At 35.0% G+C, this 25,782-nt stretch overlaps 1 protein-coding gene across 1 annotated transcript in view; it reads right to left on the reverse strand.

Moving 5' to 3' along the window:
- The window catches only part of LOC108360392 (sodium- and chloride-dependent GABA transporter 1-like), a 125,986-nt gene extending 101,668 nt beyond the window's left edge, over positions 1–24,318 (reverse strand). Inside the window, exons 1-2 of the mRNA XM_017612653.1 lie at positions 24,135–24,318; positions 8,599–8,843 (exon numbers count right to left, since the gene is read on the reverse strand). Coding sequence (XP_017468142.1) covers positions 8,599–8,843; positions 24,135–24,144 — 255 coding nt within the window. The 5' untranslated portion in view covers positions 24,145–24,318. The remainder of the gene's footprint in view (positions 1–8,598; positions 8,844–24,134) is intronic.
- Between the last annotated feature and the right edge of the window lie 1,464 nt (positions 24,319–25,782).

Consider the following 25,782-nt stretch of genomic DNA (forward strand, 5'->3'; position numbering starts at 1 on the left):
GAACCAGCATTAACACCGATAATAATGTCAGCATTGAAATCCAACGTAGAATCACTCTTGCCAACAAGTGCTACTTTGGACTGAGTAGGCAATTCAGGAGTAAAGTCCTCTCTCGACGTACGAAAACCACGCTCTATAAGTCACTCATCATGCCCGTGCTGGTATATGGCGCAGAAGCATGGACAATGACAACATCCGATGAGGCGGCTCTTGGAGTGTTTGACAGAAAGATTTTGTGGAAGATTTACGGGCCTTTACGCGTTGCTGACGGCGAGTACCGCAGGCGATGGAACGATGAGCTGTATGAGCTTTACAACGATATGGACATAGTGCAGCGAATTAAAATACAGCGGCTCCCCCGGCTTGGTCATGTCGTTCGAATGGACACCGACGCTCCAGCTCTGAAAGTATTCCACTCGGAACCCGCTGATGGTAGCAGAGGAAGAGGGAGGCCCCCACTGTGATGGAAAGATCAGGTGGAGAAGGACTTGGCTTCACTTGGCGTTTCCAATTGGCGTCAGTTGGCACAGAGGAGTGCTTTGCTGAACTCGGCCAAAATCGCTTAGGCGGTTACAGCGCCAAAAAAGAAGAAGAAGAAGACAAAAAAAAAATTACGAGGTTCACACCTGTAGTAGGTCTAATCAAGCAGAAAAATCTGCATACTCAGAATTTTAAATACACGCTCAAAATCTGGGCTTAAGGTAAATAACCGCGTTTTTCATAGGGTGAAGCATAGGTATACTTGCTCGTAACTTTGTTTCTGTTTACGCTAAATTTTAATTTTTACAGTTTTTTATTTTAAATTACGTCTTGTCCAACTATTTTGTTTCCTAGTATATTTATCGAATTTTTTTTGTGAAATTTCAAGACCCTAGCCCCTAATTTCTTTCTATTTTATCAGAAATATTATTGCCTATTTTTATAGGTTTTTTCAAAATCATTTAGAGGTCGCGACTTGTCATTTTAGTTCAGAAAGTATGGTTTTGTAGATTTATCAGTTTAGACTGTACTACATATTTTGAAATTGTGGGAATAAGGAATGGTCAAAACTTAAAAAAAAATAAGAAAATATATTTATTTTCTGTATTTGCTCAATGAAAAATTCCAACAATCCAAGTCTGACAATAGATTACACTGTACAGCACTCGGCTGGGTATTGGACCAAACCAAATTTTTTTTAAGAGACTGAGTCATAAGTAAAAAAAGTAATTTCCCCGTTTTTCGAAGTTAGCCTCCGAAACCGAGATATGGGTCTTCGAAGTTCGAAATTGAACCTTTGGTAAAAAATTATTTTTAATTAGTACATGTAACGGTGTATAAATTTTTTCGTGAAAAATTATATTACAGACGCTATAACGGGTCAAAGGTCAGATCTCGAAATATTAAAAACTTAATATTTCAGAAAATTTTGAACTGATTCGTATCGTTGTAAAGGTGATTTAACCCCCTTTCTTGTGATATGCATATTTGTATATTCGTATATACAAATTTTAGAAAAAAACACATTTAAATGAAAAAATAACTTTTTTTTTATAAAAAAATATTTTAAACAAAAAAATTGCTAACCGATTTAAAAAAAATAGTATTGTTGTAAAGTCGACTAAATCCCCTTTCTTGTTATATGCATATTTGTATCCTTCGTGAATAAAAATTTGAGAGAGATTAAAGAGAAAAAAATTAATTTTTTTTATCAAAGTGACTAAATTTTTAAAGCTATCGACAAATTTGTACAGAAAAATGGTTTGAAATGGAGCAAGTGTGCGAATATTTGCAGTGGTTGGAAAAACGAAAGCAGCGATGTCTAGGATGAAGCAATAGGCAGAAAACGCCACGAGAGGTCACTGTATGATCCGTCGGTATTCCTTGGCGACTAGGAAGATGCCGCCACTAGATTTAAAACCCGTATTCGATGACGCTGCGAAGATAACATAGACCTGCGAAATTAAAATACACTTTGGTTTTTTTCTAGCACATCGAGATTTTTTATTGGAGACATGTTTATTTTAGAATTTCTAGCAATTTGCATGAAAACCCCATAAGTAAACAAAGTAAATTAGAAAAACGTATGTAACTTCGAAGTTAACGACAAGAAAATTGATAACAGCCGGTTTCACCAGCAATTTGAATGGAAAATGATTTTTTATTTTCTGTCAATTTGCATATAAAATTCCAAAAATTAAAATAATTTTTCACTTAAATTGCTTTCGTTAAATTGGCTGTAAAAGTTATTTTATTAGCCTTAACTCGCATTACCAGCGTTAACTTGGAAGGTTTAGAAAAAACCCTTGTCGAATATTTTCTACAGCTGGATAACAAACCCGTTTTCTTGTGACCCCAAAAGTAAACCTATTGGGATGACAAATTAAGTTTTTGAAAACCTTCTGGACATCAGTGACGACAGCACTTTGAATATTAAATAGTACGAAGGGAGCCAAGAAAGTTCTGGATGCAAATGTATGCAGAAAACAATGCTGTTGGCAAGATTGCATTAAAAATGCTAGTGACCTACTTTTACATTTCTATATGAAACTGCATTTTCAACAAATGCTTACATAAACAAACAATTTTTAAGCAAAAAACCGACTTCAATTATCATATACAAATTTAAGATTATCGGTTATCTCTTCATGATCCAGTGATCGGATTCAAACCAAATTAGAATGGGACCGCCTGTGAGGTAACACCTTTCCTCTAAAAAAAGAATTATAGTAATCGGTTAACGTGGTCCACAGTTATGCTGTAACATACACAAAAAAAAAAATAAATATTAATATAAAATATTCCGACGAATTGATAACCTTCTCCTTTTTGTGAAGTCAGCGTCAAATGATTTCATGGTAAAATAATCAAAGCTCCCAATAAACCTAAAGGGAAATAATGAAATCATCAAAACAATTTCAGTCCTCACATTAAAGCTCAAGGAGCATAAAGTTTGCATTGTGTTTTCTTGTTTTGGTAGACATTTGAAGAGTAGGGCTGCCGCGAAATTTTTTTAGCACAACAAGGGTGCCGCGGTGAATAAAAATTGGGAACCCCTGGTCTAAGGCATATAAAAACACCATGGTTTTTGATTTTTTACATAACAGATTATGTATGAAAATTAAGGTTAATTTCTGTTTTAATTAAAGAAAGTATTCAATTGTATTAGGAATTAGTAATTTTTTTGTTTAAAATATTTTTTATAAGAAAAAATTAGTATTATTTCTTTTTAAGTCTTTTTCTGAAATTTTTATATAGGAAGTATACAAATATATATATCAGAAGGAAAAGGGTTTAATCACCTTTACAGCGGTATCAATTGTTTAAAGATCGGTTGGTACTTTTCTTGTTTAAAATATTTTTTTTATCAAAAAAAAAGTTATTTTTTCCTTTAAATGTGGTTTTTCTCAAATTTTTATATACGAAGTATACAAATATGCATTTCAGAAGAAAGGGGTTTAATAGCCTTTACAGCGATACCAATTTTTTGAAAATCGGTTACCGTTTTTTTGTCTGAAATATTTTTTTTTTATAAAAAAAAGGTATTTTTTCATTTAAATTTGGTTTTTTTTATTCTTCGTTTATAACGAAGTATACAAATATGCATATCAAAAGAACGGGGGTCTAATCGCCTTTATAACGATACCAACCTTTTAAAAATCGGTTAGCAATTTTTTGGTGAAATTTTTTTTTTATAAAAAATGTATTTTTTCCTTTAAATGTGTTTTTTCTCAAATTTTTATAGAAAGGGTATTTAATCACCTTTACAACGGTATAATTTTTTCAAAATCAGTTCAAAATTGCTTGCAATATAAGGAATTTCATTTTTCGAAGAGCTGAACTTTGACCCCTTATAGCACCTGTTGTAATATAAGTTTGCACAAAAAAAATTATATACCATTTAAATAAGAGCAAAAGGAGGACTACGTCTATGTTTTTAGTTATTTACATGTAATAATTAAATATAATTTTTTAACAAAGGTCCTATTTCGAACTTCGGAGGCCCATATCTCGATTTCGGAAAGCCAGCCTATGACTCAAGCTCTTAAAAAAAATTGGTTTGGTCCAATACCAAGAAAAAAGCTGATTTTGCCGTACAGTGTTATCATTTTACATACATATATACATATTTTAAAGGAACAAAATCAAACTTATTTTCCATTTATTTATGAATTATGGTGAGAACAGAAACTTTGTTTTGCATCATGCTATGTTTTATACAATAGTGGCTAGCGAAAGGCAGCACTGACGCAAAGTGATGCTGTCGTTATCGACACGTTTGTGGCACGGGTTCTTCTTCTTCTTCTTTNCACGCCAGTCGTTTCTCCTCTGTGCCAACTGACGCCAATTGGAAACGCCAAGTGAAGCCAAGTCCTTCTCCACCTGATCTTTCCATCGCAGTGGGGGCCTCCCTCTTCCTCTGCTACCACCAGCGGGTTCCGAGTTGAATACTTTCAGAGCTGGAGCGTCGGTGTCCATTCGAACGATATGACCAAGCCGGGGGAGCCGCTGTATTTTAATTCGCTGCACTATGTCCATATCGTTGTAAAGCTCATAAAGCTCATCGTTCCATCGTCTGCGGTACTCGCCGTCAGCAACGCGTAAAGGCCCGTACATCTTCCGCAAAATCTTTCTCTCAAACACTCCAAGAGCCGCCTCATCGGATGTTGTCATTGTCCATGCTTCTGCGCCATATACCAGCACGGGCATGATGAGTGACTTATAGAGCGTGGTTTTCGTACGTCGAGAGAGGACTTTACTCCTGAATTGCCTACTCAGTCCAAAGTAGCACTTGTTGGCAAGAGTGATTCTACGTTGGATTTCAATGCTGACATTATTATCGGTGTTAATGCTGGTTCCCAAGTAAACGAAATTCTCTACTTTCTCGAAATTGTAACTGTCAACAGTGACGTGGGTGCCAAGGCGCGAATGTGCTGACTGTTTGTTTGATGACAGGAGATACTTCGTCTTGTCCTCGTTTACCACCAGACCCATGCGCTTTGCTTCCCTATCCAACTTGGAAAAGGCAGAACAGACTTCGCGGTTTTTGTTACCGATGATGTCGATGTCATCGGCATAAGCCAGCAATTGCACGCTCTTGTAGTAAATTGTTTCTGAGGGGGGTTCAGTTGTGCAGCTCTTAATATCTTCTCCAACATCAGATTAAAGAAGTCACATGGAAGGGAGTCGCCCTGTCTGAAACCCCGTTTTGTGGCGAACGGCTCGGAGAGGTCTTTTCCAACGTCATTTTACACAGCCGTATGAGTTTTGAGGGGATGCCAAATTCAGACATAGCGGCGTATAGGCAACTCCTTTTAGTGCTGTCAAAAGCGGCTTTAAAGTCGACAAATGGGTGTGGCACGGGTTAGACTTGATTAATTGGGCCAAAATTTTTGGGGAATTCCTTTTTCAATAAATGTAACCATTTCAAGGGGTAGCACCCGCAAATTTGCGATTTTCAAAAATAAGGCCCTTAATTTATTTATTTATTACTTTAATGTACATATATAAGAAGCAGTGGTGTTTTTAACTATCTATAAATTTTCAAAATCCATTAGGGTTTGGCTGAGACATTCGACTTTGACCAATATGTTCTGCACTTTTTCTAGTACTAAAATTTAAGTGAGATATCACATAAGCAATAACCGCCTAAGTCGAAAAACCTGAATTAGAGAAAAAATGTTATAAACATTTGGATTGTAATGTTAACCTTATGAGGAAAGCCAAATATGTTTGTCTATAACTTTTTAAATAGCTTAGCTGGTGCGATGGGGATTTCACATACACATGGAATAGTAGTTGAAGAATACGATAGCATATATAACTCAATTTACGACCAAGTATATGCTTTCACTTATGAAAAACCCGTTTTTTGCCTTAAGCCCAGATTTTGAGGGTGTATTTAAAACTCTGAGTACCTATTCGTATTTATTATTTTTGTTTATTTCACTTCAAATCCAACGAAATCATAAATGTAAAAGTATGATTGACACCAGTTCAGCTGTTTAAGTATTTATGACCCAATGCACAGTGGCCAATTTTTGGAAAACCCTGGCCAAAAGTCGGAAAAAATTGGTGCATTCGTATGCATAACCATCTTATATTGTTAAGAGGGCTCTACTGCATATCGTTGTGAGAAAACAAGTCGATTCTCTTAATGCATTTAGTGTTACAGGAGATCGAAGTGACTGTTGCTACCAATTCGCTCTAAACTTTTCGTAAATTAGAGTTTTCTTCGTTGTTAAAGTTGTGGTATTATCTTTAAAAAATTACAGTTTTCAAGCATCCGTTCATGGATATTGTAATCTAAAGTATGTAAAACATGTTTTTTCATTGTCACGCCATCTAAAAACTAACGTAAGACATAGATATCCACGGATTGATTTTTTTTGTTTACTCATTATGATAAATTAGGAAAATAGTTATGAGAGTGGTCCAGATGGGCGGTCTAATTTTCTTTTCCATATATATTGAAGTTTTTCCCATCCAACTTGGTTAAAACCACCTGCCACAAGCCGCCACTGTAGTTTGAACATCAGTGTTTATACGCGATTCTTAATTTTTTTTTATGTTTAAAAGATTTAAATTATGTAAAAAATTATTTCTGTCAAGATTTTGATGTTTTAAAGATTGGATGTTTTTAGAATTTAAATGATGTCAGAAAGTACTACTAAAAGTGCACTCGGCGTGAAATTTTCGATGCATTGTTTAAACAATTGCATTTGGAAGTGGGTGTAAAAACCAAAAGTCTGGAGGAACATTTATCTGATAAAGAAAATAAAACTATCACGCTCCATCCAGATCAAAGAAGTAAAGTGAAAGATTTACTTACTACTATAAAAAGAAAATGGGAGAAGAGTAACATAACAACTGTACGCTTTCTTGTAAAAAACAAAACATGATTGGAGAAGGGAGTAAAATTACAGGTACGATATACCAACTCTCAACTAATCATACAACTTTTTATTATTAATTGCAATTTGCGTACGACTTGCAGATGCAGTGTACAGTTGTCTTAGAAATGATGGAATGGAACAATATTAAATATTAATATGAGCTTGGATACTTCAGACAGTGTATAAAATTGTTGTATTACAAATATATTCCTGTACCAACACATATGTATGTCTTGTTTATTGATTTATCCCCCATGTAAATTTGAACATCAACATTGTTAGATGATCCGAACATCAACCTCGTTAGTGTTTGTCCGAGCTTCTTTCTGATTTGTGGCGTGCGCCTTGATGTTGGCGCACAAAGGGGAGGGCCCAACAGTTTTACGCCGAATCCGAACGGGGATTGTATTTTTATGAGAAGCTGTTCTCCGTGGCTGAATACACTCGGGGGTTTGCCATTGCCTGTAAAAGGGCGACCACTATTACAAAAAAACTTTTTTGTTTCTTATTTTTTATGTTGGTCGGAAACTGGGCTTGAACCCAGACCCCTGCGGAATGATAGCGTACATTGTAACCGCTACATCATATTATATAACAAAAAAGGAGAAAACATGACCTTTTACACTTAACTACCCTAGTTTTGATAAAAATCTGATTATTTTATGCGTACACAGCGGCCATTATGGATTTTGAATTTCGAAACTATGTGGTGAAATTTAAAACCAGCAACCAAAATAAAGACGGATACACAAGATTTGATTACAGTTGTACCACGCTTCGACTTTTGGCCAGCTTTTTCGAAAAATTGGCCACTCTGCAATGATTAATCGTGTGAATGAATGTGGACAATATTTGTCACTTTACTGCTGTGTGCCAAATCATTTGGATCTTTGGCAGCCAAATCGTCTGATCGCAAAACAAATCATTTGTACATCGCTATCCAAATGCGCAAATGTGGACAAATCTAAATTTGGCATTTTGTGTACAAATGTACAAATCGTGTGATCCCTGCTTTAATAAGAATATTGACTTGCTAGTATCGGAACTATTTCTTGCACGTTATCGGCGCCAGTGACTCATTCGCAATCGTATGCTGCGAATGCCGCATTATACTAAAGCCAGGCTTTCGACATAAGCTACTATTCCTTACGAACACGGATGTATAAAACAATTTCAGAGAACAGTAGAACCACCTTTAAACTATGTTCACATTACAGCATAAATTACTTTGTTTCGATCAAATTACTTCACATAATCCAAGCACGTTCACATTTTCTTTCATAATTTCGATAGATATATGATTAACACGTGTACGTAGGAATGTGTGGTTTGTACTTGAATTAAAAAAAGAAATGGTTGCATACTCTAGGCATTTTCTTAAATTTCCTCAACAGAAGGGGCTAAAATAAATTAAAAATCTTTACTTTCTTCATTTGGTTCTTGATTTATGATAAATTATCTAATGTCTATTTAATTTATTGATAGATTTTACAAAGCGAAATTACTTGACTTCAGCATGATTTGCTTATCAATTACAAATATGCCATAAATTACGATAATGTGAACATGCTTTTACTTACTTGCAACTGCTCTGGAAAACAGAGCACACATTGTGAGTATAAATAAGTGTTTGACGCGCATTTCCACGAATATGCGCAATTCCGTAAGTAATACGCTAAATTTTCCACTCACTCATGTACAAACATAACATAAATATACTGACCTGTGATATACACGTAAGTCCCACTAGATAACTAAGCGTGCAGACTACAGCTATGAATATTTCTTTGCGCTTCCGCAACAGTTGTGGCCACTCGTCAATAATGGCAGTAATGAAGCCTTCCATAGTACAAAACTGTGAATCGAGACCAATTAGAAGAAGCATAAAGAAGAATAAACACGACCATAGTGGTGAGCCAGGAAGTTGTAACACAGCCGAAGGATACACCAAAAATGCCAGTCCCGGACCTACGATGCACCAACAAGATAATGGCGAAAGAGGAAAAGTAAAGAATATTAGATTTAGGTTTCCTTCGTTCAAGAAAAATCTGCAAATATAGATGTGTGGCAAATTTTTAAATCTTTTGTGTTGTTTATATTTCATTCATACTTATTCTTTATCAAGTGGAATACTTTTCTCTTCTAAATATGTTTACGTTTTGAATGTAGTACGACTAGTTTTGATAAACGTAACTATTATTTACATATATAAAATGAGTTACTAGTACGTCTTAACCAATTAAAATCTGCCCACCTATCTCTCGGTATACCAATTCTTTAGGTTATTGTTTTTGGTAAGTAATATGAGAATTTGCTATATAGTTAACTCAGCTCAAACTAGGAGAGTTTGTCCACCTTCATTCCTTCTCCACCTCCTTCCACTGCTATCACCAGCGGCAACCATTATGAATACTTTCTAGGCTCTTCAAGCCAGATATGAATCAGGGACCTATCTAATATTCAACACTCCTAGCGCCGTCTCATCAGATCCTGCCATCGTCCACGCGTCTGCGCTATATACGTGTGATTTTCATTCCTCGAGAGAGCGCTATGTGTTTCAGCAGTTCACAGAGTCCACGGCGGTATTCTACTTGTGTATCAAGAGACTACGTGTTGCAATAGATACTTCATCTTGTACTCGTTCTCCCTCCAGTCCTATTTACTTTTTTTGTACGACGAACCTCTGCGCGACCTACCTCCCGCCCAACTGACCTAGGGACGCGTCTGAAGAATGGCGGCTATGTTAGTAGGTCGGCGACCGAAGACAGCAACAATTCGGATTGTTCTCATTAAGGTCTAGAAATCGGTTTGGGCCGATACGCCTGTTGTACATCCCGAGTGCAGACAGGTCCTTCTGCCCTTGGTCCGTCCATTGTCTTCGTGTGCGCCCTTTATTTCGGTGTCTACCGATGGATGTCGAATGGAAGGATATTTTCACTGGAGCCCCGTTATCCATGCGTACAACATGACCAAGCCCGTGCAGTCGTTGAATTTTTATTCACACAACTATGTAGGTATTAGCGATGCCAATCCCGCGATTTCGGTGTTTGTTAGGTCCCGAAAATCCTTGGATTTGCTTGCCTTAATCGCTGAACACAAATCTGTAGTCCGTCTTGATCCACCCCGTCAGAATTTTGTTGTAACCTCAAAAAACATGGCGAACATAATGTGACAAATTGGCTGTCAAAGTTACCAAATCTAAAAACAAAATTTTTTTCTTTAATTTGACTGATTTAACTGACTTCATGTTCGTAATCAGCGGGCCCAAGTACCCCTGGATACCAAGATAAAAGTAAATCCATTAATATTTAAAAAAATAAGGTCCCTCACGTAAAGTCCGTCACGTGTTTAGAATAAAACAACTGACGTGATGGAGCAAAACGGACTTAAGATATGTACGTGTTCAAAGGAATAAAGCTTAGTAGCTTGATAGATCGCCCGGTATCCAAAGCACTTCGTTCGAGAAGAGGCCTTTGAATAACTCCGCCCAGCCAAAGGTCATATGGTCAGCTGACAACTTGGTCTGACGCTTTATGAAATATAAGGTGTGTGGGCAGGGATTTAGGCGAGAAAGATAAGCAAGTAGCTTTCGGGGATGAATCGCCGCTCGAATTAACAAAAGTATTATTGTGACTTTGTAGTAGTTGGGTGCTCACAACAGAGGATGGAAAAACACAAACGACTTGACGTAAGTACAGCCGGATTACCTCACCAGCGGCATGTATTTATGTCTCCTTTCTTATAAGGCACTTCAATTGTTTGTCGGTTTGGGCCGATACCAAACAGCTTCGCCAATAGCCTCTTTATCTTTGCGAAGTTGTTCCAGTTGATCATAGAAGTGCACACAAGTCCCTCTTGTCTTGATACTCCTATTATGGTCGTTCGCGCCATTGCGTTTATTGTTACCCAAAGGATGCCGAGTCGGAGTATGTTTTCAATGTAGCGTCACGGCCATCAAATTTTTTCTCTACGCTGCCCAGGTTTTGCGCTATATAAAACGGACGGGTATCATGAGGGATTTGTAGAGCGTGATTTTTGTAAGCCGAGAGGTAGCTCTGCTTTTTAATTGCCTTCCCTTCCCATAGTTTTGACAAATATCGCTAATTTGGGAAAAATCTACGTAAATATTGAAAAATATGGATACCCATATACGTATGTACATTAGGATGGTCCAAAAACAGTAAAGTCGGAATTATAATGCTCTTACCCCCTAAGATTGTTCTATATCGAAAAAAGTATATCGCTCAAAGCGCTCACAGTTTTCCATGTATTTTTATATGGGAAAAATAAAATTTTTTGTAGAAATCGTATAGAATTCTTGAAAATCAATATTTTTCGATCGGAAAACTCTGGTTCTCTTCAAGAGACTTTCAGTAATAATACCAAATTGTTTATTTAACCATTTTTTAATACTAACGATTTTTTATTGGTCGCTGCATTGCAGTTTTCGGGGTTTTTGTGGGGTTTTGGCGGACCTATAAATTATAGTTCCGATGAAAAATGGTTAAATAAACAATTGGGTAATATAATAGGGAATCTCCTGCAGATAAACAGAGTTTTCTGGTAGAAAATATTGATTTTCAACTATTCTATACCATTTCTACGAAAAGTTGTTTTTTCCCCATATAAAATACATGGAAAACTTTAGGCGCCTTAAGCGACCTCGAAATATTTTTTGATTTCAAAATAAACAAATTAGGGTATTTTTTCGGTATGGAACAATCCTACGGGGTGAGATCATAAAAGTTCCGACTTTACCTTTTCAAAGCATTTTTGGACCACCCTAATGTACATATGCATATATTGCACGAAATACTAAGTTTTGGTTGGGCGCCTAAAAAAAATATTTTTTTTTACATTCACACTAAATAAGGTAATAATATCCCTTCTCTAGTTTTTTATTCGGTCTACACAGTGTTGCCATTTCAGCGATTTTCCCATTAGATCTAGCGACTTTATTTTATACTTAGTGGTAAATTTTGGTGACTAGCGACACTTTATTGTTTATTTAGGAGCTCTTAGCCAGCATTTAGCGATTTTATTCATAATATCTCTGGTCCAATACTTTTCGTGTAAAATCCTGTAAAAATATCAAACATCAAAATTACTCTCTGAAGTGAGAGTAAAAAGTGAGTACCAACCAAAAAGTACGTGAACAAAAAAAGCATTTCTCATATAAAAAGTCAACAGCTGATCGCTTGACAAGTTTCAAGATTTTACCAGAAGAAAAAGTTCATGCAACTTCATTCTCCACACAACTCTCCAAACATCACTCTCATTTACAGGATTTTGGAGTACGGGAACATTTTTCCTGTAACTTCTTGCAAGTTCGTGTAAAAACCTATAATTTCATGGAGTACTGAATCAGAGCAATTGATCGCAATTCTTTACATTTACATTTGCACTGCAAAAAATCGATGAGACTGAAACGCTGTTTGCTAATTTTTTAACGTTTAATTTTTTCGCATTTTCAACTTTACGTCAAATGTTTGTATTTAATTTGACACCACAACAGCATATGCCTCTTTATTTACTTTTTTTTAAACATGCAAATAAGTTTTACAAAACTCCAACAAGCTCAACAGTCACGAAAACGAAGACGACATCCGTATGACCAATTTCGAAACCTTTGGATTTATCGAAATCAAAGCTATCTACTAATAAGGGTTTATTTAGTGCCATCAAATCAAAACGTTGCACAGTGCCGCCTAAGTGGGCGAAAATCGAAAAATTCGTTATCAGCAATGTGAACTTGTTTGGTATTTTTATAAAGACAATTTATCCACTAAGAAAGAAGAAGAAAAGAACAGACATTGTTCTAAAAATTTAATTATATGTCGCCAGGAAGCCACTAAAGTCAACAAATTTTATACTAAGAATTTTAATAAGAGCATAGCCATGCGTAAGATCTTCACAGAAAAAAATGTCAAAAATACATTCTTTGAAATAAAATGTTGGTTTGACTTTTCTTGTTTCCATATTAGATAGTAGAGAATTACAGGAATTAAAATTTAGTAAATTAAATTTAACCACAGAAAACCAATTTTTTTAAACAAAATTTCAAAAAATGCTAAATTTTAATGGAATGAATAAAAAATATATGTAAAAATAGGTTGTTTTTTATTATTTTATTAAATAGTACGGGTTTTTAGCGTTCAAAAGAAGAAATAAAAACCAGCTCATTTTTTGCACTTTCTGAAGTAATGCGTTTTTCGCTAATGCATAAAATGATTTTTTTATTTTTTGCCAGTGCCTTGAGATCTGTACGATTCGTTTCATTATCAAAAATGACCTGTGGACAATAGAAGGTTTATTTTTTTTTAAGAGTTGCCACCTGTTAAGAAATTAGATTGTTTAAAAATTAGATAAAATTTTTTTATAAGTTAAATGAATTATTAAGAGATGGGTATCAATCGAAATGTATATTAACTACATGCATGCTGTTTAAAAATCAAATTCCACTTGAACTAAAGGAATTAGGTAATTGAAATAGATAGGTATCACCATAAGGGAGTCAGACGAAAGAGGTTTAAGAAGGCTTTAGCTTAAAAATATTGTGAATAGGGTTGCCACCTAAAATAAAAAACTTTATTACACGTCTACAGGCCAAGCCCTGTCATTTGACACCTCACTTTTGAAAATAGAACGAACTATATGTAAATACTAGAGGTATACGCCGCCGAGCCACGCCGCCGCCGCCGCCGTTTTTCGTCATTACTCACGCGCCGCCGCCGAGTTACGAAAATATCGGCGCGACGGCGTCGGCGGCGGCGTTCGGCGCCTAAGGAATTTTGTACAAAATTTTCATGAAATGCATCGCTTGAAGGAACTACTACTACAGAATATATAACAATTTTTTCAATACCACAACAATATTCCTTTTTTAAATATTACTGCAACAACAAGAAAGTTGTCACACACCAAAAGACTTTAACGATAATATCTCAGAAAGCAGTTTTAACAGAAGTGCCCTTATTGCATCTAGCTCCTCGATTATTGGAGATAAAACAAAAACGAATTGATGTTCTTGTGTATTTTTTTCTTTAATAAAGAGTTGAATATTTTTTAAACAGATTTTAAATAAGTAAGTTATTTTATTCCGGTGTCCCACAGACGTATACAAGTTCTAGGTGGCTGTGTGAAAACTATGTTAGCATTCACAAGTGGTGGGCAAACCCCAGAAAGGTTTTGCTCCATCGCATCGCAATGTTTTCTACACAGGGTTAAAGTTCCCCCTTATTGATGGAAATTAGTAGTATTTTTCATTACCCTCGGTTATCCTTAGGAAAATTTGGCACTTAATATTTTAGTGGAAATTTTAACCATCTATAAGTCATTTTTTAAACAGAAAAGGCCTGTTCTGCTGGGAGTTGATGGGTAAAACTGTTGGAAAATAGTAGACCAGCCTAGTTTTCAATCTATAACCCGCAAAAAATCGTAAGAACCCCGTAATTAAACATAACGGTAGATAAGGTGTTTTCAGAAATTTATTAATAGCGAAATAAATTACTCCAATAACTTAACTTTTTAATTTTTTTTTTTATTTCTTTAAATTTAATTTTATAGAGAACCATGTATGTATGTATATTTTTTTATGNTTAAATAGTACATACGGATCTATAGAGAACATAGAGAACCATGTATGTATGTAGTATATTTCTTTATTTATTTTTTAATTTCAGTCTACAGAACTAGTTTCTTACAGACTAGTGAAGACTCTAGGTGAATATTGTAAACAAATTATTCTTAAATCTATCAATACTTAAGTTAAAATCGATAACACTAGAATATGTATTGCACAATTCAATGCATCTAGCAGTTGGTTCATTTTTGGCATAATTCGTGGTATGCAGAGCAACAACCAATAGCCTTTTGTTTCTTAAATTACGCGGGGGATTATATAATATGAGCAAATTTGTTAAATAAGCGCAATGTATGTGCCCATTTATTATTTTATAAATAAATATAATGAAGAAGTAATCTGTTATTTCCTTCAAAGACTGCAGACCCAGTAATTTCCGTCTGCCAATATAGGGAGGAACATAACCTTGCCAGGGCAACTTGCAAATAGCGAATTTGGTGAAAATCTTTTGAACTCTTTCTATTTTGATCGAGTCCACTTCATAATATGGACTCCATATTATAGAACAGTATTCCAGACGGCTTCTTACTAAAGGATTTTAAAGTTACTGGATCTCTGAACTCTTGAGTATTTCGCCTAATAAAGCCTATCATTGAGAACGATTTAGATACAATATAGTCAACGTGTTTTGTAAACGCGAGTTTGGAGTCAAAAATAATGCCCAAATCTTTTATTTCAGTGCTCCTCTTTATAACGCAACCATCTAATTTATAGTCAAAATGTATATCACTACTAGACTGCCTCGAGAACGTAACTACACTACATCTACCTAACAAACAGTTTAATGTACACCACTGCTGAAATTCATCTAGATCGAGCTAAAGACGATTACAATCTGATAGATCACGCACAACTGAAAAAAGTTTAACATCATCTGCAAACATCAGGCAGTTTGCAAAATTAAAACAGTTAAGCAAGTCGTTTATAAATAGAATAAACAAGAGTGGTCCACAATGCGTGACCTGTGGTATGCCCGACCATGCATTAACTGTCACTTGAGATGTTGTTGGCCCAATTTTCACAAGTAACTTTCTTTGCGTTAGGCCCTCTTCTGTTCACCCATCCATCAGCGCCAGGCACTCAAAATTTTAATTCAAGTAGGAAGTAACAATATTTAAATTTAAAACTAATTTAATAATGAAATAAGTAGAATTATAATCTGAATTGACAAGGCGAATGCCCAACGCTGACGAGATGGCATGATAAGATTAGTAGCCTCATGGCTCTTATGGGCAGTAGCGCCGTTACAGTAGCGTTTACAGATGCGCCGGCGTCGCCGCCGCCGCCGATTATTTTTGAAGTTGACCACTTCGCCGCCGCAGAGCCTGTCGGCGTAAACCTCTAGTACATACCTATGTAAAAGCCACAAGAACCCAAATTTTCAATTTCAAACTGCATTTACAGTGAAAGTATGAAAGCTATCCAAAAACAAATTACATTTGTGAATTTAGCGTCCTCAATTTTACTAAGTGCCGAATTTTCATTTAAACCCGTCCATAATTCTGTTTTTGCCCACATTTTATATGGAAGGGAAGCACTGTGCGCTGGTTATAAAAGCACATAGCGCTGTTCCTGATTTGATTTTATTAAAGAGTAGATTTGTTTTTGTTTAAAAATTTATTGTTTTTTATAAACGTATAAATAAAACTCAACTTCTAAATTATAAAAGAAACTATTTTTTCATGAGAGTTTACAGAATTGAAAGGACTTAGAGGGATTCTAGCGATTTTTCTTTATAAATCTGGCGGGACGGCAAAACAATTAATGGAAACAGAGGGTTAGAGGGTTAGTGCCATTTTCAAAAATCAAACGGTAAAAAGTTACGTGGAAAAACAGGTAAACTTAGCTAAACTTTGATAATTCAGAATCACTACTTTATTATTTTATAATCTAATCTATGAATGGCAAACCTACGTGTACTATATTTTCATAATACTTATATACTTATTTTATAAAAAAAATTTCTTTTGAAAAATAACCAACAGATATAGCGATTTGGACCATATAACGCAACTATGCAGAATCACCAAAATCAAAAGCTCTGGAGATATGCCCATATATGCGCTTAACTATGTCCATGCCGTTAAAAAGCCCGCACAGTTCGGTATTCCATCTTCTTTGCTACTCATCGCCCACGCGAACAGGGCCATAGGTCTTGTGAAGAATAGTTCTCTCGAAAGCCCCCATCTCAGAATTTTCATCTTTGCTCGACGTCGCCGGACGGGCATGATGGGAGATTTATAGAGCGTTATTTTTGTTCGTCGAGAAAGGGCTCTGCTTTTCAATTGCCTACCGAACTCAAAGTATCATCTGTTGGCAATAATTATTCTTCGCTTGATTTCCAGGCTGACGTTGTTTTTAGTGGTTATGCTAGCGGGGCCTTTTTATCTGTTGCCACCAGCAGCATTGTGCATTTGCTATTTATGATGCCGCTGCGATTCAGATGGGCAGCCCATATTAGTGTTGAGAAACTATCAATAGTGTATACATTCGATAGTTTCGATAGTGATAGTGCAAAATATTCCATAGTGTCGGTCGCTGTGGCGTAGTGGTAAGCAGTGCGCGCTTCCACTCCGCAGCACCTGGGTTCAAGCCCTGGTCAAAGCAACATCGCAAAAAATGTATAGAAAAAAGATTTTTTCTTAACAGCGGTCGTCCCTCGGCAGGCAATGGCAAATTGTAGGTCCCTCCGATTTGTGTGACAACATCTAAGCGCACGTCACAAGTCGGAGGAGAAAAGCTCGGCCAAAACAGTAAGCACAAATCTACTATTATTATTATTATCGATACTATCGAAGGCTTGTTTCCACGTTGTCAAATTCAATGGCTTTTCTCGTCAAATATGTGAAAACACATTGTCAGATGCAACTTTAAAACGGGTTCTCGCTTGACTTAGATCAGAACAGATCTTCAGTCATGTACATGTCCAGCTAAATGGGCCACCTGTCCGGTTTTTGCTCATAAACAAAATAAAATAAAGATTATTTGTTTAAAAAAAAGTTCACAACATAGAACTTGTGTAAAACAAAAAGAGATCGAGTATTTCAATAACACATTTTATAAAAAAAACATGTTATTTGTATATTTGGGCAAACAGGATAAGAGTACCCTTTGCCAAGTCCAGTTGGAACTGTGAATTTTGGAAGCCACATTATTAAAAAACTAGTGCTCCGGAAATTTAAATATTGTGCTAAATTAAAATCTAGTCTTTTAACTACACATGTGAGTTGAAATATTTTGATTTCAATCGCGCGTTTTCATGTAATAAACCAAAATAAGTGTGCAAATACCAAAGGGTACCCTTTGCTATGTCCAGTTGCCACTGTGAATTTTGGAAGCCGCATTATTAAAAAAACTAGTACTCCGGAAATTTAAATATTATTGCTAAATTAAAACTTAGTCTTTTAGCTACACATGTGAGTTGAAATATTTTGATTTCAATCGCGCGTTTTCATGTAATAAAACAAAATAACCTAGCTTCCATTAGGCTTATTAAGATTTCTACCTGGTTCTTATTTGTTGTTTTGGACCTAAAATGAAAAGTTTAAACGTTTTATTACACCAAATTTCCTTTAAATTGTAATTAACTTACATTTTTGTAGCAGTTCCCTTTTAAAATACCGGTGAAAATTCTCCCAGAATAATGAAATCAATTCTCCTCCTTTTTGACATTCGTAATACCTACTACATTTTCCCTTTTTCGAAGATCGCTTAGAATAGGAGAATAGGGAAAAGAGGAAAAATCCTCAGGGAATTTTTATTCATGATAGGAGGAAAGAGGAATGAGGAAAAATTCCTAGGGAGTTTCTATTCAGAATCGGGCTGATTATCTACTCATGGATGAGAGCTACCACCTTTTAAAAAATCAAATTCAATGGTATTTAGGGAGATATTTATTTGAAAATGGTATTAAAAAATGGAGGTCAAGAGGCTTAAAAACGCTGTACTTCGAATATATTTTGAAAAGTCAAATTTAGATTAATTTTACGCAAGCTATCTCAAGAATTAAAATATGGTTTTCTAACGAAATATTGTTAAGAAACCTTTAGTTTAAAAGTTTTGAATATTATTTAAGTCTTTCGCAAGGGTTGCCACCTTTTTAAAAATTAAATTCAATTATTCCAAATTAAATATTACAGTAAAAAGCGCGCAATGGTTCTGGCGGTTGATTTATCGGTGGGGATTTGAGATTTACCCTTGCATAAGTCAGCCCTGGTGTCCCGGAATGAAACAATTTATTTAATTTATATTCAAGAATGCATCTTTGTTTATGTGACTTCATATTCTGCAGTTGGTGGTCGTATATTCGAATTCTGTCAGACGTAACATCAAAATGATAATATAAAATTTTGAACGTCATTTTATTTGTCCTGAACTCGAAAAAGTGTTTGTGAAGTGCAGAAAAAAATGTGTTCAGAGTAGTTTTTGTATGAGGATTTTTAAATAGAAACTTAGTAAGAACACAAACTCCTGATTGCGTCTGATTGTCTCCTGCACGACTTTACAACTCAGTTCAAGTTGGTTTTGTCATAGCTAATTAAAAGTGAGGTATTTATCGAAATCCCGCCAAAAAGCTAATTACAAGATGTTTATTCTTAACAATTGATAACTTTTCTCTGCAGGGTGGTTGAAGCCATCTTTAATATATAATAAATTTATATATATTACAGTAAAAAGCGCGCAATGGTTCTGGCGGTTGATTTATCGGTGGGGATTTGAGATTTACCCTTGCATAAGTCAGCCCTGGTGTCCCGGAATGAAGCTTTAACGCATAACAATACAGTGCCACTTGGCAGCCTTTTGTGGCAATAGTATTGCCAATACATACTTTGAATATTAGCCAAAGTGGCTCATAAATAAGATTTTTAGTAATAACTTAACTCCAGCGCCACCTTGCGGGCGAAATTGTGAACTTCACTTACCGTTCTTCTCCATGACTATAACATTGAGTTCATATATTGCCGTAAGTTCCGGTATTCTACCATGAGTATTTCCAGAGATATACAGTAAGCAAAAATCGGTTTGTACAGGAGGTGCCACACCCCCTTTATATATCGAATTTTTTTCAGCCTATAACCATCCTTGGGACGTCTGAATCAGGTGTCCGAAATTTCAAAATAATCGGTTCGGCCGTTCTCGAGCTTTGCGAACACATAAAAAGCGTCTTTCAAAACATATATTATTATAGATTATAGGTTATAGAAGATTGGTATGAATCGAAATGATTTTGAATATGATTGTCAGACGAAAGAAAACTGTTTAAAAGGAAATGATTTTTAATGGGCTTCATTTGCAAACTACATGTTTAGGTCCGCGACCTAAATATATTGCACCACCCTAATCCGCGTTTTGTCACTTGATGTAAGAGCACACAAACACATACATAAGTTACGGCTATCTTTCCAGCCGCTAACAACAAGCCCCACTGTACGGTAACTTATTGGAGGGGAAACTTAACGAAGGTTACTGTGCGGTGGGCTACATCCCTTTTCGTTTGTTGGCACTCTTTCACTTCTTAGAAGACAGCAAGGAGATCACGTCAGCCATCACACCACGTTCGGTAAGCCAACTCTTGTGAGCCACACTATTCAACCTCATAGATATTTACAAATAAAACGATTTTTAATTTCACTGCACTAAAACCACTGTGTCTTTTATTTTCTCCTATTTTCGTTACATTAACTTTACGCTGGTGCGCTCCATCTTCGTGCGACGCCACCTGCGTAAATACTACATGTAAGAGGTTTCCTTCTGTTTAAAATCTCAAATTGAGTTCACGAATAAGTTAATTGAAAAAGTATGGCAAGCAGGGTTGTCACGTTGGTAAATTGTTACCAAAATTGGCAGAAAAAAATTGGGTTGGTAAAAAGGTAAATTTCTTCTCATTTTGCTAGTTTTCTTTTAAGTATTTTGTTTGAAAAACCAATTAAAACTTTTCATTCCCGCTTTATTTTTCGTAGTTATGTTTATATTATAATTTTCTTTCCGAAAGTGTAGTCTACTTTATTGCGTAAATTTTCGAACGCTTTAATGCACACTTTTTATATACAATTCCACATATAAATGTATATCCATAAAAGGCGAACAATATCGTGCTCCATTCAAAATTCATTTTAGTAGAATCCTGAGGAGCTTTTGATTACCTACACATGTTTTAATGATCTTTAAATAAAAGAAAAAAATGGGCAGGTATGTAATTATACACTATGAATGTTGGCGAAAAAATTCAAAAATCAACGCCATATTTATCGATGGAAATTGTTAAATAAACCAAAAAATGACAAAAGACCAGCGAAAAAAATATTAAAAAAAATCAACGGGAACTTGTTGGTCATACTTAAATTCCATGGGCTATAAGACTCCATACCTTAAATTGTTCTAAAAATTCAGAATAAAAGCTCGAAATTTAGGCGAACATTTTGTTAATTTTTCTAAATGTTGTATATAGCTTGAATCCTTGATTCTTAATGGGTTCAGTTAAAACGCAAACAATATTCTTATACAAAAAAATACCAAAAAATTGTTACTTGAGAAACATTGTGAATATTAAAAAAATCACCAAGCGGCTTTTGAGTCACTGTATTTGTCTATAATAACTCCAGTTGAAGTTTTTTCAAATGATGAAGTTTCGTTGTTGCCTTTAGTTTCATCACTTTCGCTTTTCGTTGAAGGAAACCGAGAATATGCCATTAATATGATCTCAAATACGATATCATTATTTAAATAAAATGTTCTTTAAAAGCAATATTAATTTTTATTGAAATAAGGCTGACTTCCGAAACGTGTCAATACAATGTTTGGATATTGTTATACTGTGGAATTCAAACTGTATGCAGAGTTGCGACACATTGCAAACATACACATTGCATATTTTAAATATTCAATATAGAAAGTAACAATTGTTCTGAATTTTCCATTTTTATAACACCAATGGTAATCAATAACAAACGAAGCATCAACTTTGTTTGTGATGCGATGATTGCTCTAGCGATGCGTCTCGATAACTTTTCGGATGCGTTTTGGAAAAGTATTCATTGTCAATATTTTGTAGTTCGACGTAATGGAACATTATACTTTGTACGTATGCAAAGCAATTGATGATGATAACTTAAAGTTATTGGTAGATACTTTTTGATTTGGTAATTTTTTTTCAAATGGATGGTAAGTATTTTTTTTTCGTTAGTGGCAACCCTGATGGCAAGTGAGAAGTTTAAGAAAATTTTGTTTGAAAATATTTTGAAGATGGTTAAACAAATTTTAAACCTCCTCTTTTTTAATTGATTTTTCTTTAAATAAGTTTCACTCAATTTTGCACGTAGAAATTTCATACACTCAGCGAAGCGGGTGAGGGCGGTCTAGTTGGCTATAAAGCTGCATACTCAAAATATTTCTAAGAAATCTTAGTCATTAAAAACCTCGAAATTATTCAAAAATGTGTGGATTTTTTTAATATTGCACAAAGATTAAAACTTCGCTTTATATGGTTTTTGTTAAGCAATAAACTATATTTTTATAAAATAAAAAAGGAATTAAAATTTAAAAATAATAAAATAAGTAGGGAAAACTTGACAATGTGAGTGTCGTATAGTTATGATAAGCACTATACGTCAAACATGCACTTTATTATACTAAAATTATATAGGATACAAAACTGCATACCCAAAATGTTTCCCAGAATTCTTATTAAAAAGCTCAACAGTTTTACGAAAGTGTTCAGATTTTAAATATTGCACTAGTTGGAAACTTGGATTTATTCGGTTTTTGTTAAGGAATAAACTATATAAAAGAAATTGTTATAAAAAGTATCAGTCCAGCACCTTCGTCTTGACCTGCGGGCTGTATCGGAGCCACAGCCGCTAAACTTTAACGTAGAATACATACGTGATATTTTTAAAAGCACTTTCAAGTCAAATACTGCAATGAAATATTTGTTTTGATTTTATTGCACTCAATTTAAAAAATCAATACAAATACAAAATATGAATAATTAGTAATAGTGAAACAGCCCCACATTAACTGCAATCATATGTGCCATCAGCCAATAAATATATGACAGAAGAGTATCTTCTGTGTGGTAATATTTTATCATGGGCAACTGTCATTACTTGGATTAATTTTCATTTCGTTTCATACTGCAGAAATGCGTATTACTTTTGATTTTAGCTTAAGTCCCCTTATTAGTATACGTCTGGTTTAGAAATAAGTAAATTTATTGCGTCTGAAATTGTGATTGAGTTGAATTTGATTTTTTGAATACGCGTTATCCCTTCTAAATACAGTTTAAAAATAAAGCCCTTATAAACCCATTTCAATTAATACCCATTTTTAAATAATTCCTTAAACTTATTAAGTAATTTGAATTTAACTTTTTAAACTGCCCTGCAGGGAGCTTATACCTAACTTTAGTCTGTTTACGCGAACCCTCGTGCTAACTATTAGCTGTATATTTTATTCTGTAAAAGCTAAGTACTTTTGTGGGGCGATGGCCGCAAAGAAGTCAGACCTGGATACCTCTGCATTACATGTCAACTAACTTGTAACTAACTACTTCTGGACATAAATTATCAATAAAAAACAATTTTTTTACATATTAATTTATTTAATTTATATTCAAGAATGCATCTTTGTTTATGTGGCTTCATATTCTGCAGTTGGTGGTCGTATATTCGAATTATGTCAGACGTAACATCAAAATGATAATATAAAATTTTGAACGTCATTTTATTTGTCCTGAACTCGAAAAAGTGTTTGTGAAGTGCAGAAAAAAATGAGTTCAGAGTAGTTTTTGTATGAGGATTTTTAAATAGAAACTTAGTAAGAACACAAACTCCTGATTGCGTCTGATTGTCTCCTGCACGACTTTACAACTCAGTTCAAGTTGGTTTTGTCATAGCTAATTAAAAGTGAGGTATTTATCGAAATCCCGCCAAAAAGCTAATTACAAGATGTTTATTCTTAACAATTGATAACTTTTCTCTGCAGGGTGGTTGAAGCCATCTTTAATATATAATAAATTTATGTGAAAGGTCTGAAATTTTAAGGTAAAGTAATTGCTTAGTTTTTATTCAACAACCCATTGTAATAATTAATTTAACCCATTGCGTATATCGAATTTATTTTTATAAACCAGAGAAAATCTTGTTCAAAATAGTTTCAAACTTAAACCTTGTTAAACCGTTTTCGCCTGACACACATTTTGTGATACATACAGGGTGTTCCAAAAGGCGGCGTCAAGCCGGAAATGGGTGACAGGCCAGATCATAATAGTTATCACTATTTTTAAAATTATAGGCGTTCAAAAAAAAAACGAAAAAATCTACACCCTGTGATGGTTTTTTGAATGACGTTACCGCAAATTTCTACGTTTTCTCAATTTTATTTTTATTACGTAATTCTGAGAAACGCATCTGTAAATTTTCGTCTAAAATTTATAACCAACTGCTATAGCTTGGAAGAAAATTACACATTCTGCCCAAAAAATGATTGAAATTTAATGCTTTGGTCAGTTTTAACTGACTACTGAAAAACATGTGATGCACTAGTTTGGCAAGTAACTAAGGACTCCAAAATTATGCAATTTTGATTTTTGTAATGAAACTCAAATTTCAAATACTTACTTACGACCATATTATTGACTTGTAGTTATTCCTTAGTTTATTAGCATTAGTTATTCTCATGATACCAAAAAGAAGGAAGTTACATTGTCACTTTTCCGTCGCCATATTTACAACCAGACAATTAAGTAGATTGTGACATTTCGTGCTACCGTATCTAATATCTAAAATCCTCAAAATTTTGTTATTAATTTTTTGTTTATTTACAAAAATTTTGTTCTTAGAATCGAAATTTGAACAAGCGAAAGGTATTTTGTTGGGTACGACGCGGTTATTTGTACAATAATTTTGGGTTATTGTGTCCAAACGCTTAACCCAAAGCAAAAAATGTTAATACACACGTGTGGTCAAACAATTAAAGGTTAGTTTAAAATAAAGATTTAAAATTTTTAGATACAAATTTATGAATAAATTCGGTTTGAAATATAGACCTTTTTGTAAAAAATACCGTGGTCAACGTAGCCGGAGGTGGACTGATGAGGGTTATTTTTTCTAAGCGCTGTCGAAAGCCTACAACGTGTAAAGGTATTTTGCGCAAAAATTGTACGCCATTTTTCAATGGGTCCCCCCTCCCCATCCAAAAACCATTGCACAAATAACCGAACATTTCCCCTTTTGTTTTTGAAAGAGAAGGGCTATGTCGAGGCAATAATAAAAGCGGTAATACTGCAGCACTGATGAAAATTTGCCATACTGTTTGTTGTAACTCCTATGGCGCAACGACCAATTTTAATAGCTTAATACCACGTTTGAGTTTAGATGTTTATTTCAAGTTAATGTGATGGCGCTTTAAAAAGTCTAAATTGTACAAATTCAGTATTAATATAATAATACATTGGCGCTTACACATATGTTAGTGTTTGGCCGAGCTTCTCGTCCGATTTGTGGCGTGCGCCTTAATGTTGCCACACAAAGCGGAGGGACCTACAGTTTTACGCCCACTCCGAACGGCGATTGTATTTTTATGATTGCATTTATCATGGCAGAAATGCACTCGGAGGTTTGCCATTGGCTGCCGAGGGACGACCGCTGTTAAGAAAAAACCTTTTTTTTCTATATTTTTTTGCGATGTTGCTTTGACCAGGGCTTGAACCCAGGTGCTGGGGAGTGGAAGCGCGCACTGCTTACCACTACACCGCAGCGGCCGAAAAATTCAGTATTGAATAATATAAATTGAATTTTTTCACTTACTTTGGTCGCCGGCTATTTCACAATTAGGGATGGTAAAATGAGCCGGGTTACCAAGCAATCAAAATGATATGAGTTGCCATATCAAACAAACAGAATCGATTTAATAATTTTAATAAGCTTAATGCTACCATATTAGTAAGGAGCCGAATTCGTAGCATCTTGGTCGGAGGCTCACCATACCTAGTCTTCATTTTCATTATTCGATTGAGGAGAACGTACGTTGAGAATAGCGAGTTTGGCAGCAGGGCGATGGCAATCCCCGCTGGTTATATGCGCGATCGCGCTTCTTACTTGCCTGTCCTTTCCAGGAAAGACTTGAGTGATAATACCTTTCGGCCATTGGTGACGCGGTAGATTTTGATCGACAATGATACACACGTCCGCTACTTCTATAGGACGCACTCGGTCGAACCTCTTTGTACGTCCAGTCATGTCAGGCAGGACTTTCGACACCCACCGT

The sequence above is a fragment of the Rhagoletis zephyria genome, unplaced genomic scaffold (genome assembly GCF_001687245.7).
Source record: "Rhagoletis zephyria isolate East Lansing unplaced genomic scaffold, Rhagoletis_zephyria_1.1 Rzeph_scaffold_00564, whole genome shotgun sequence".
NCBI classification, from domain to species: Eukaryota; Metazoa; Arthropoda; class Insecta; order Diptera; family Tephritidae; genus Rhagoletis; species Rhagoletis zephyria.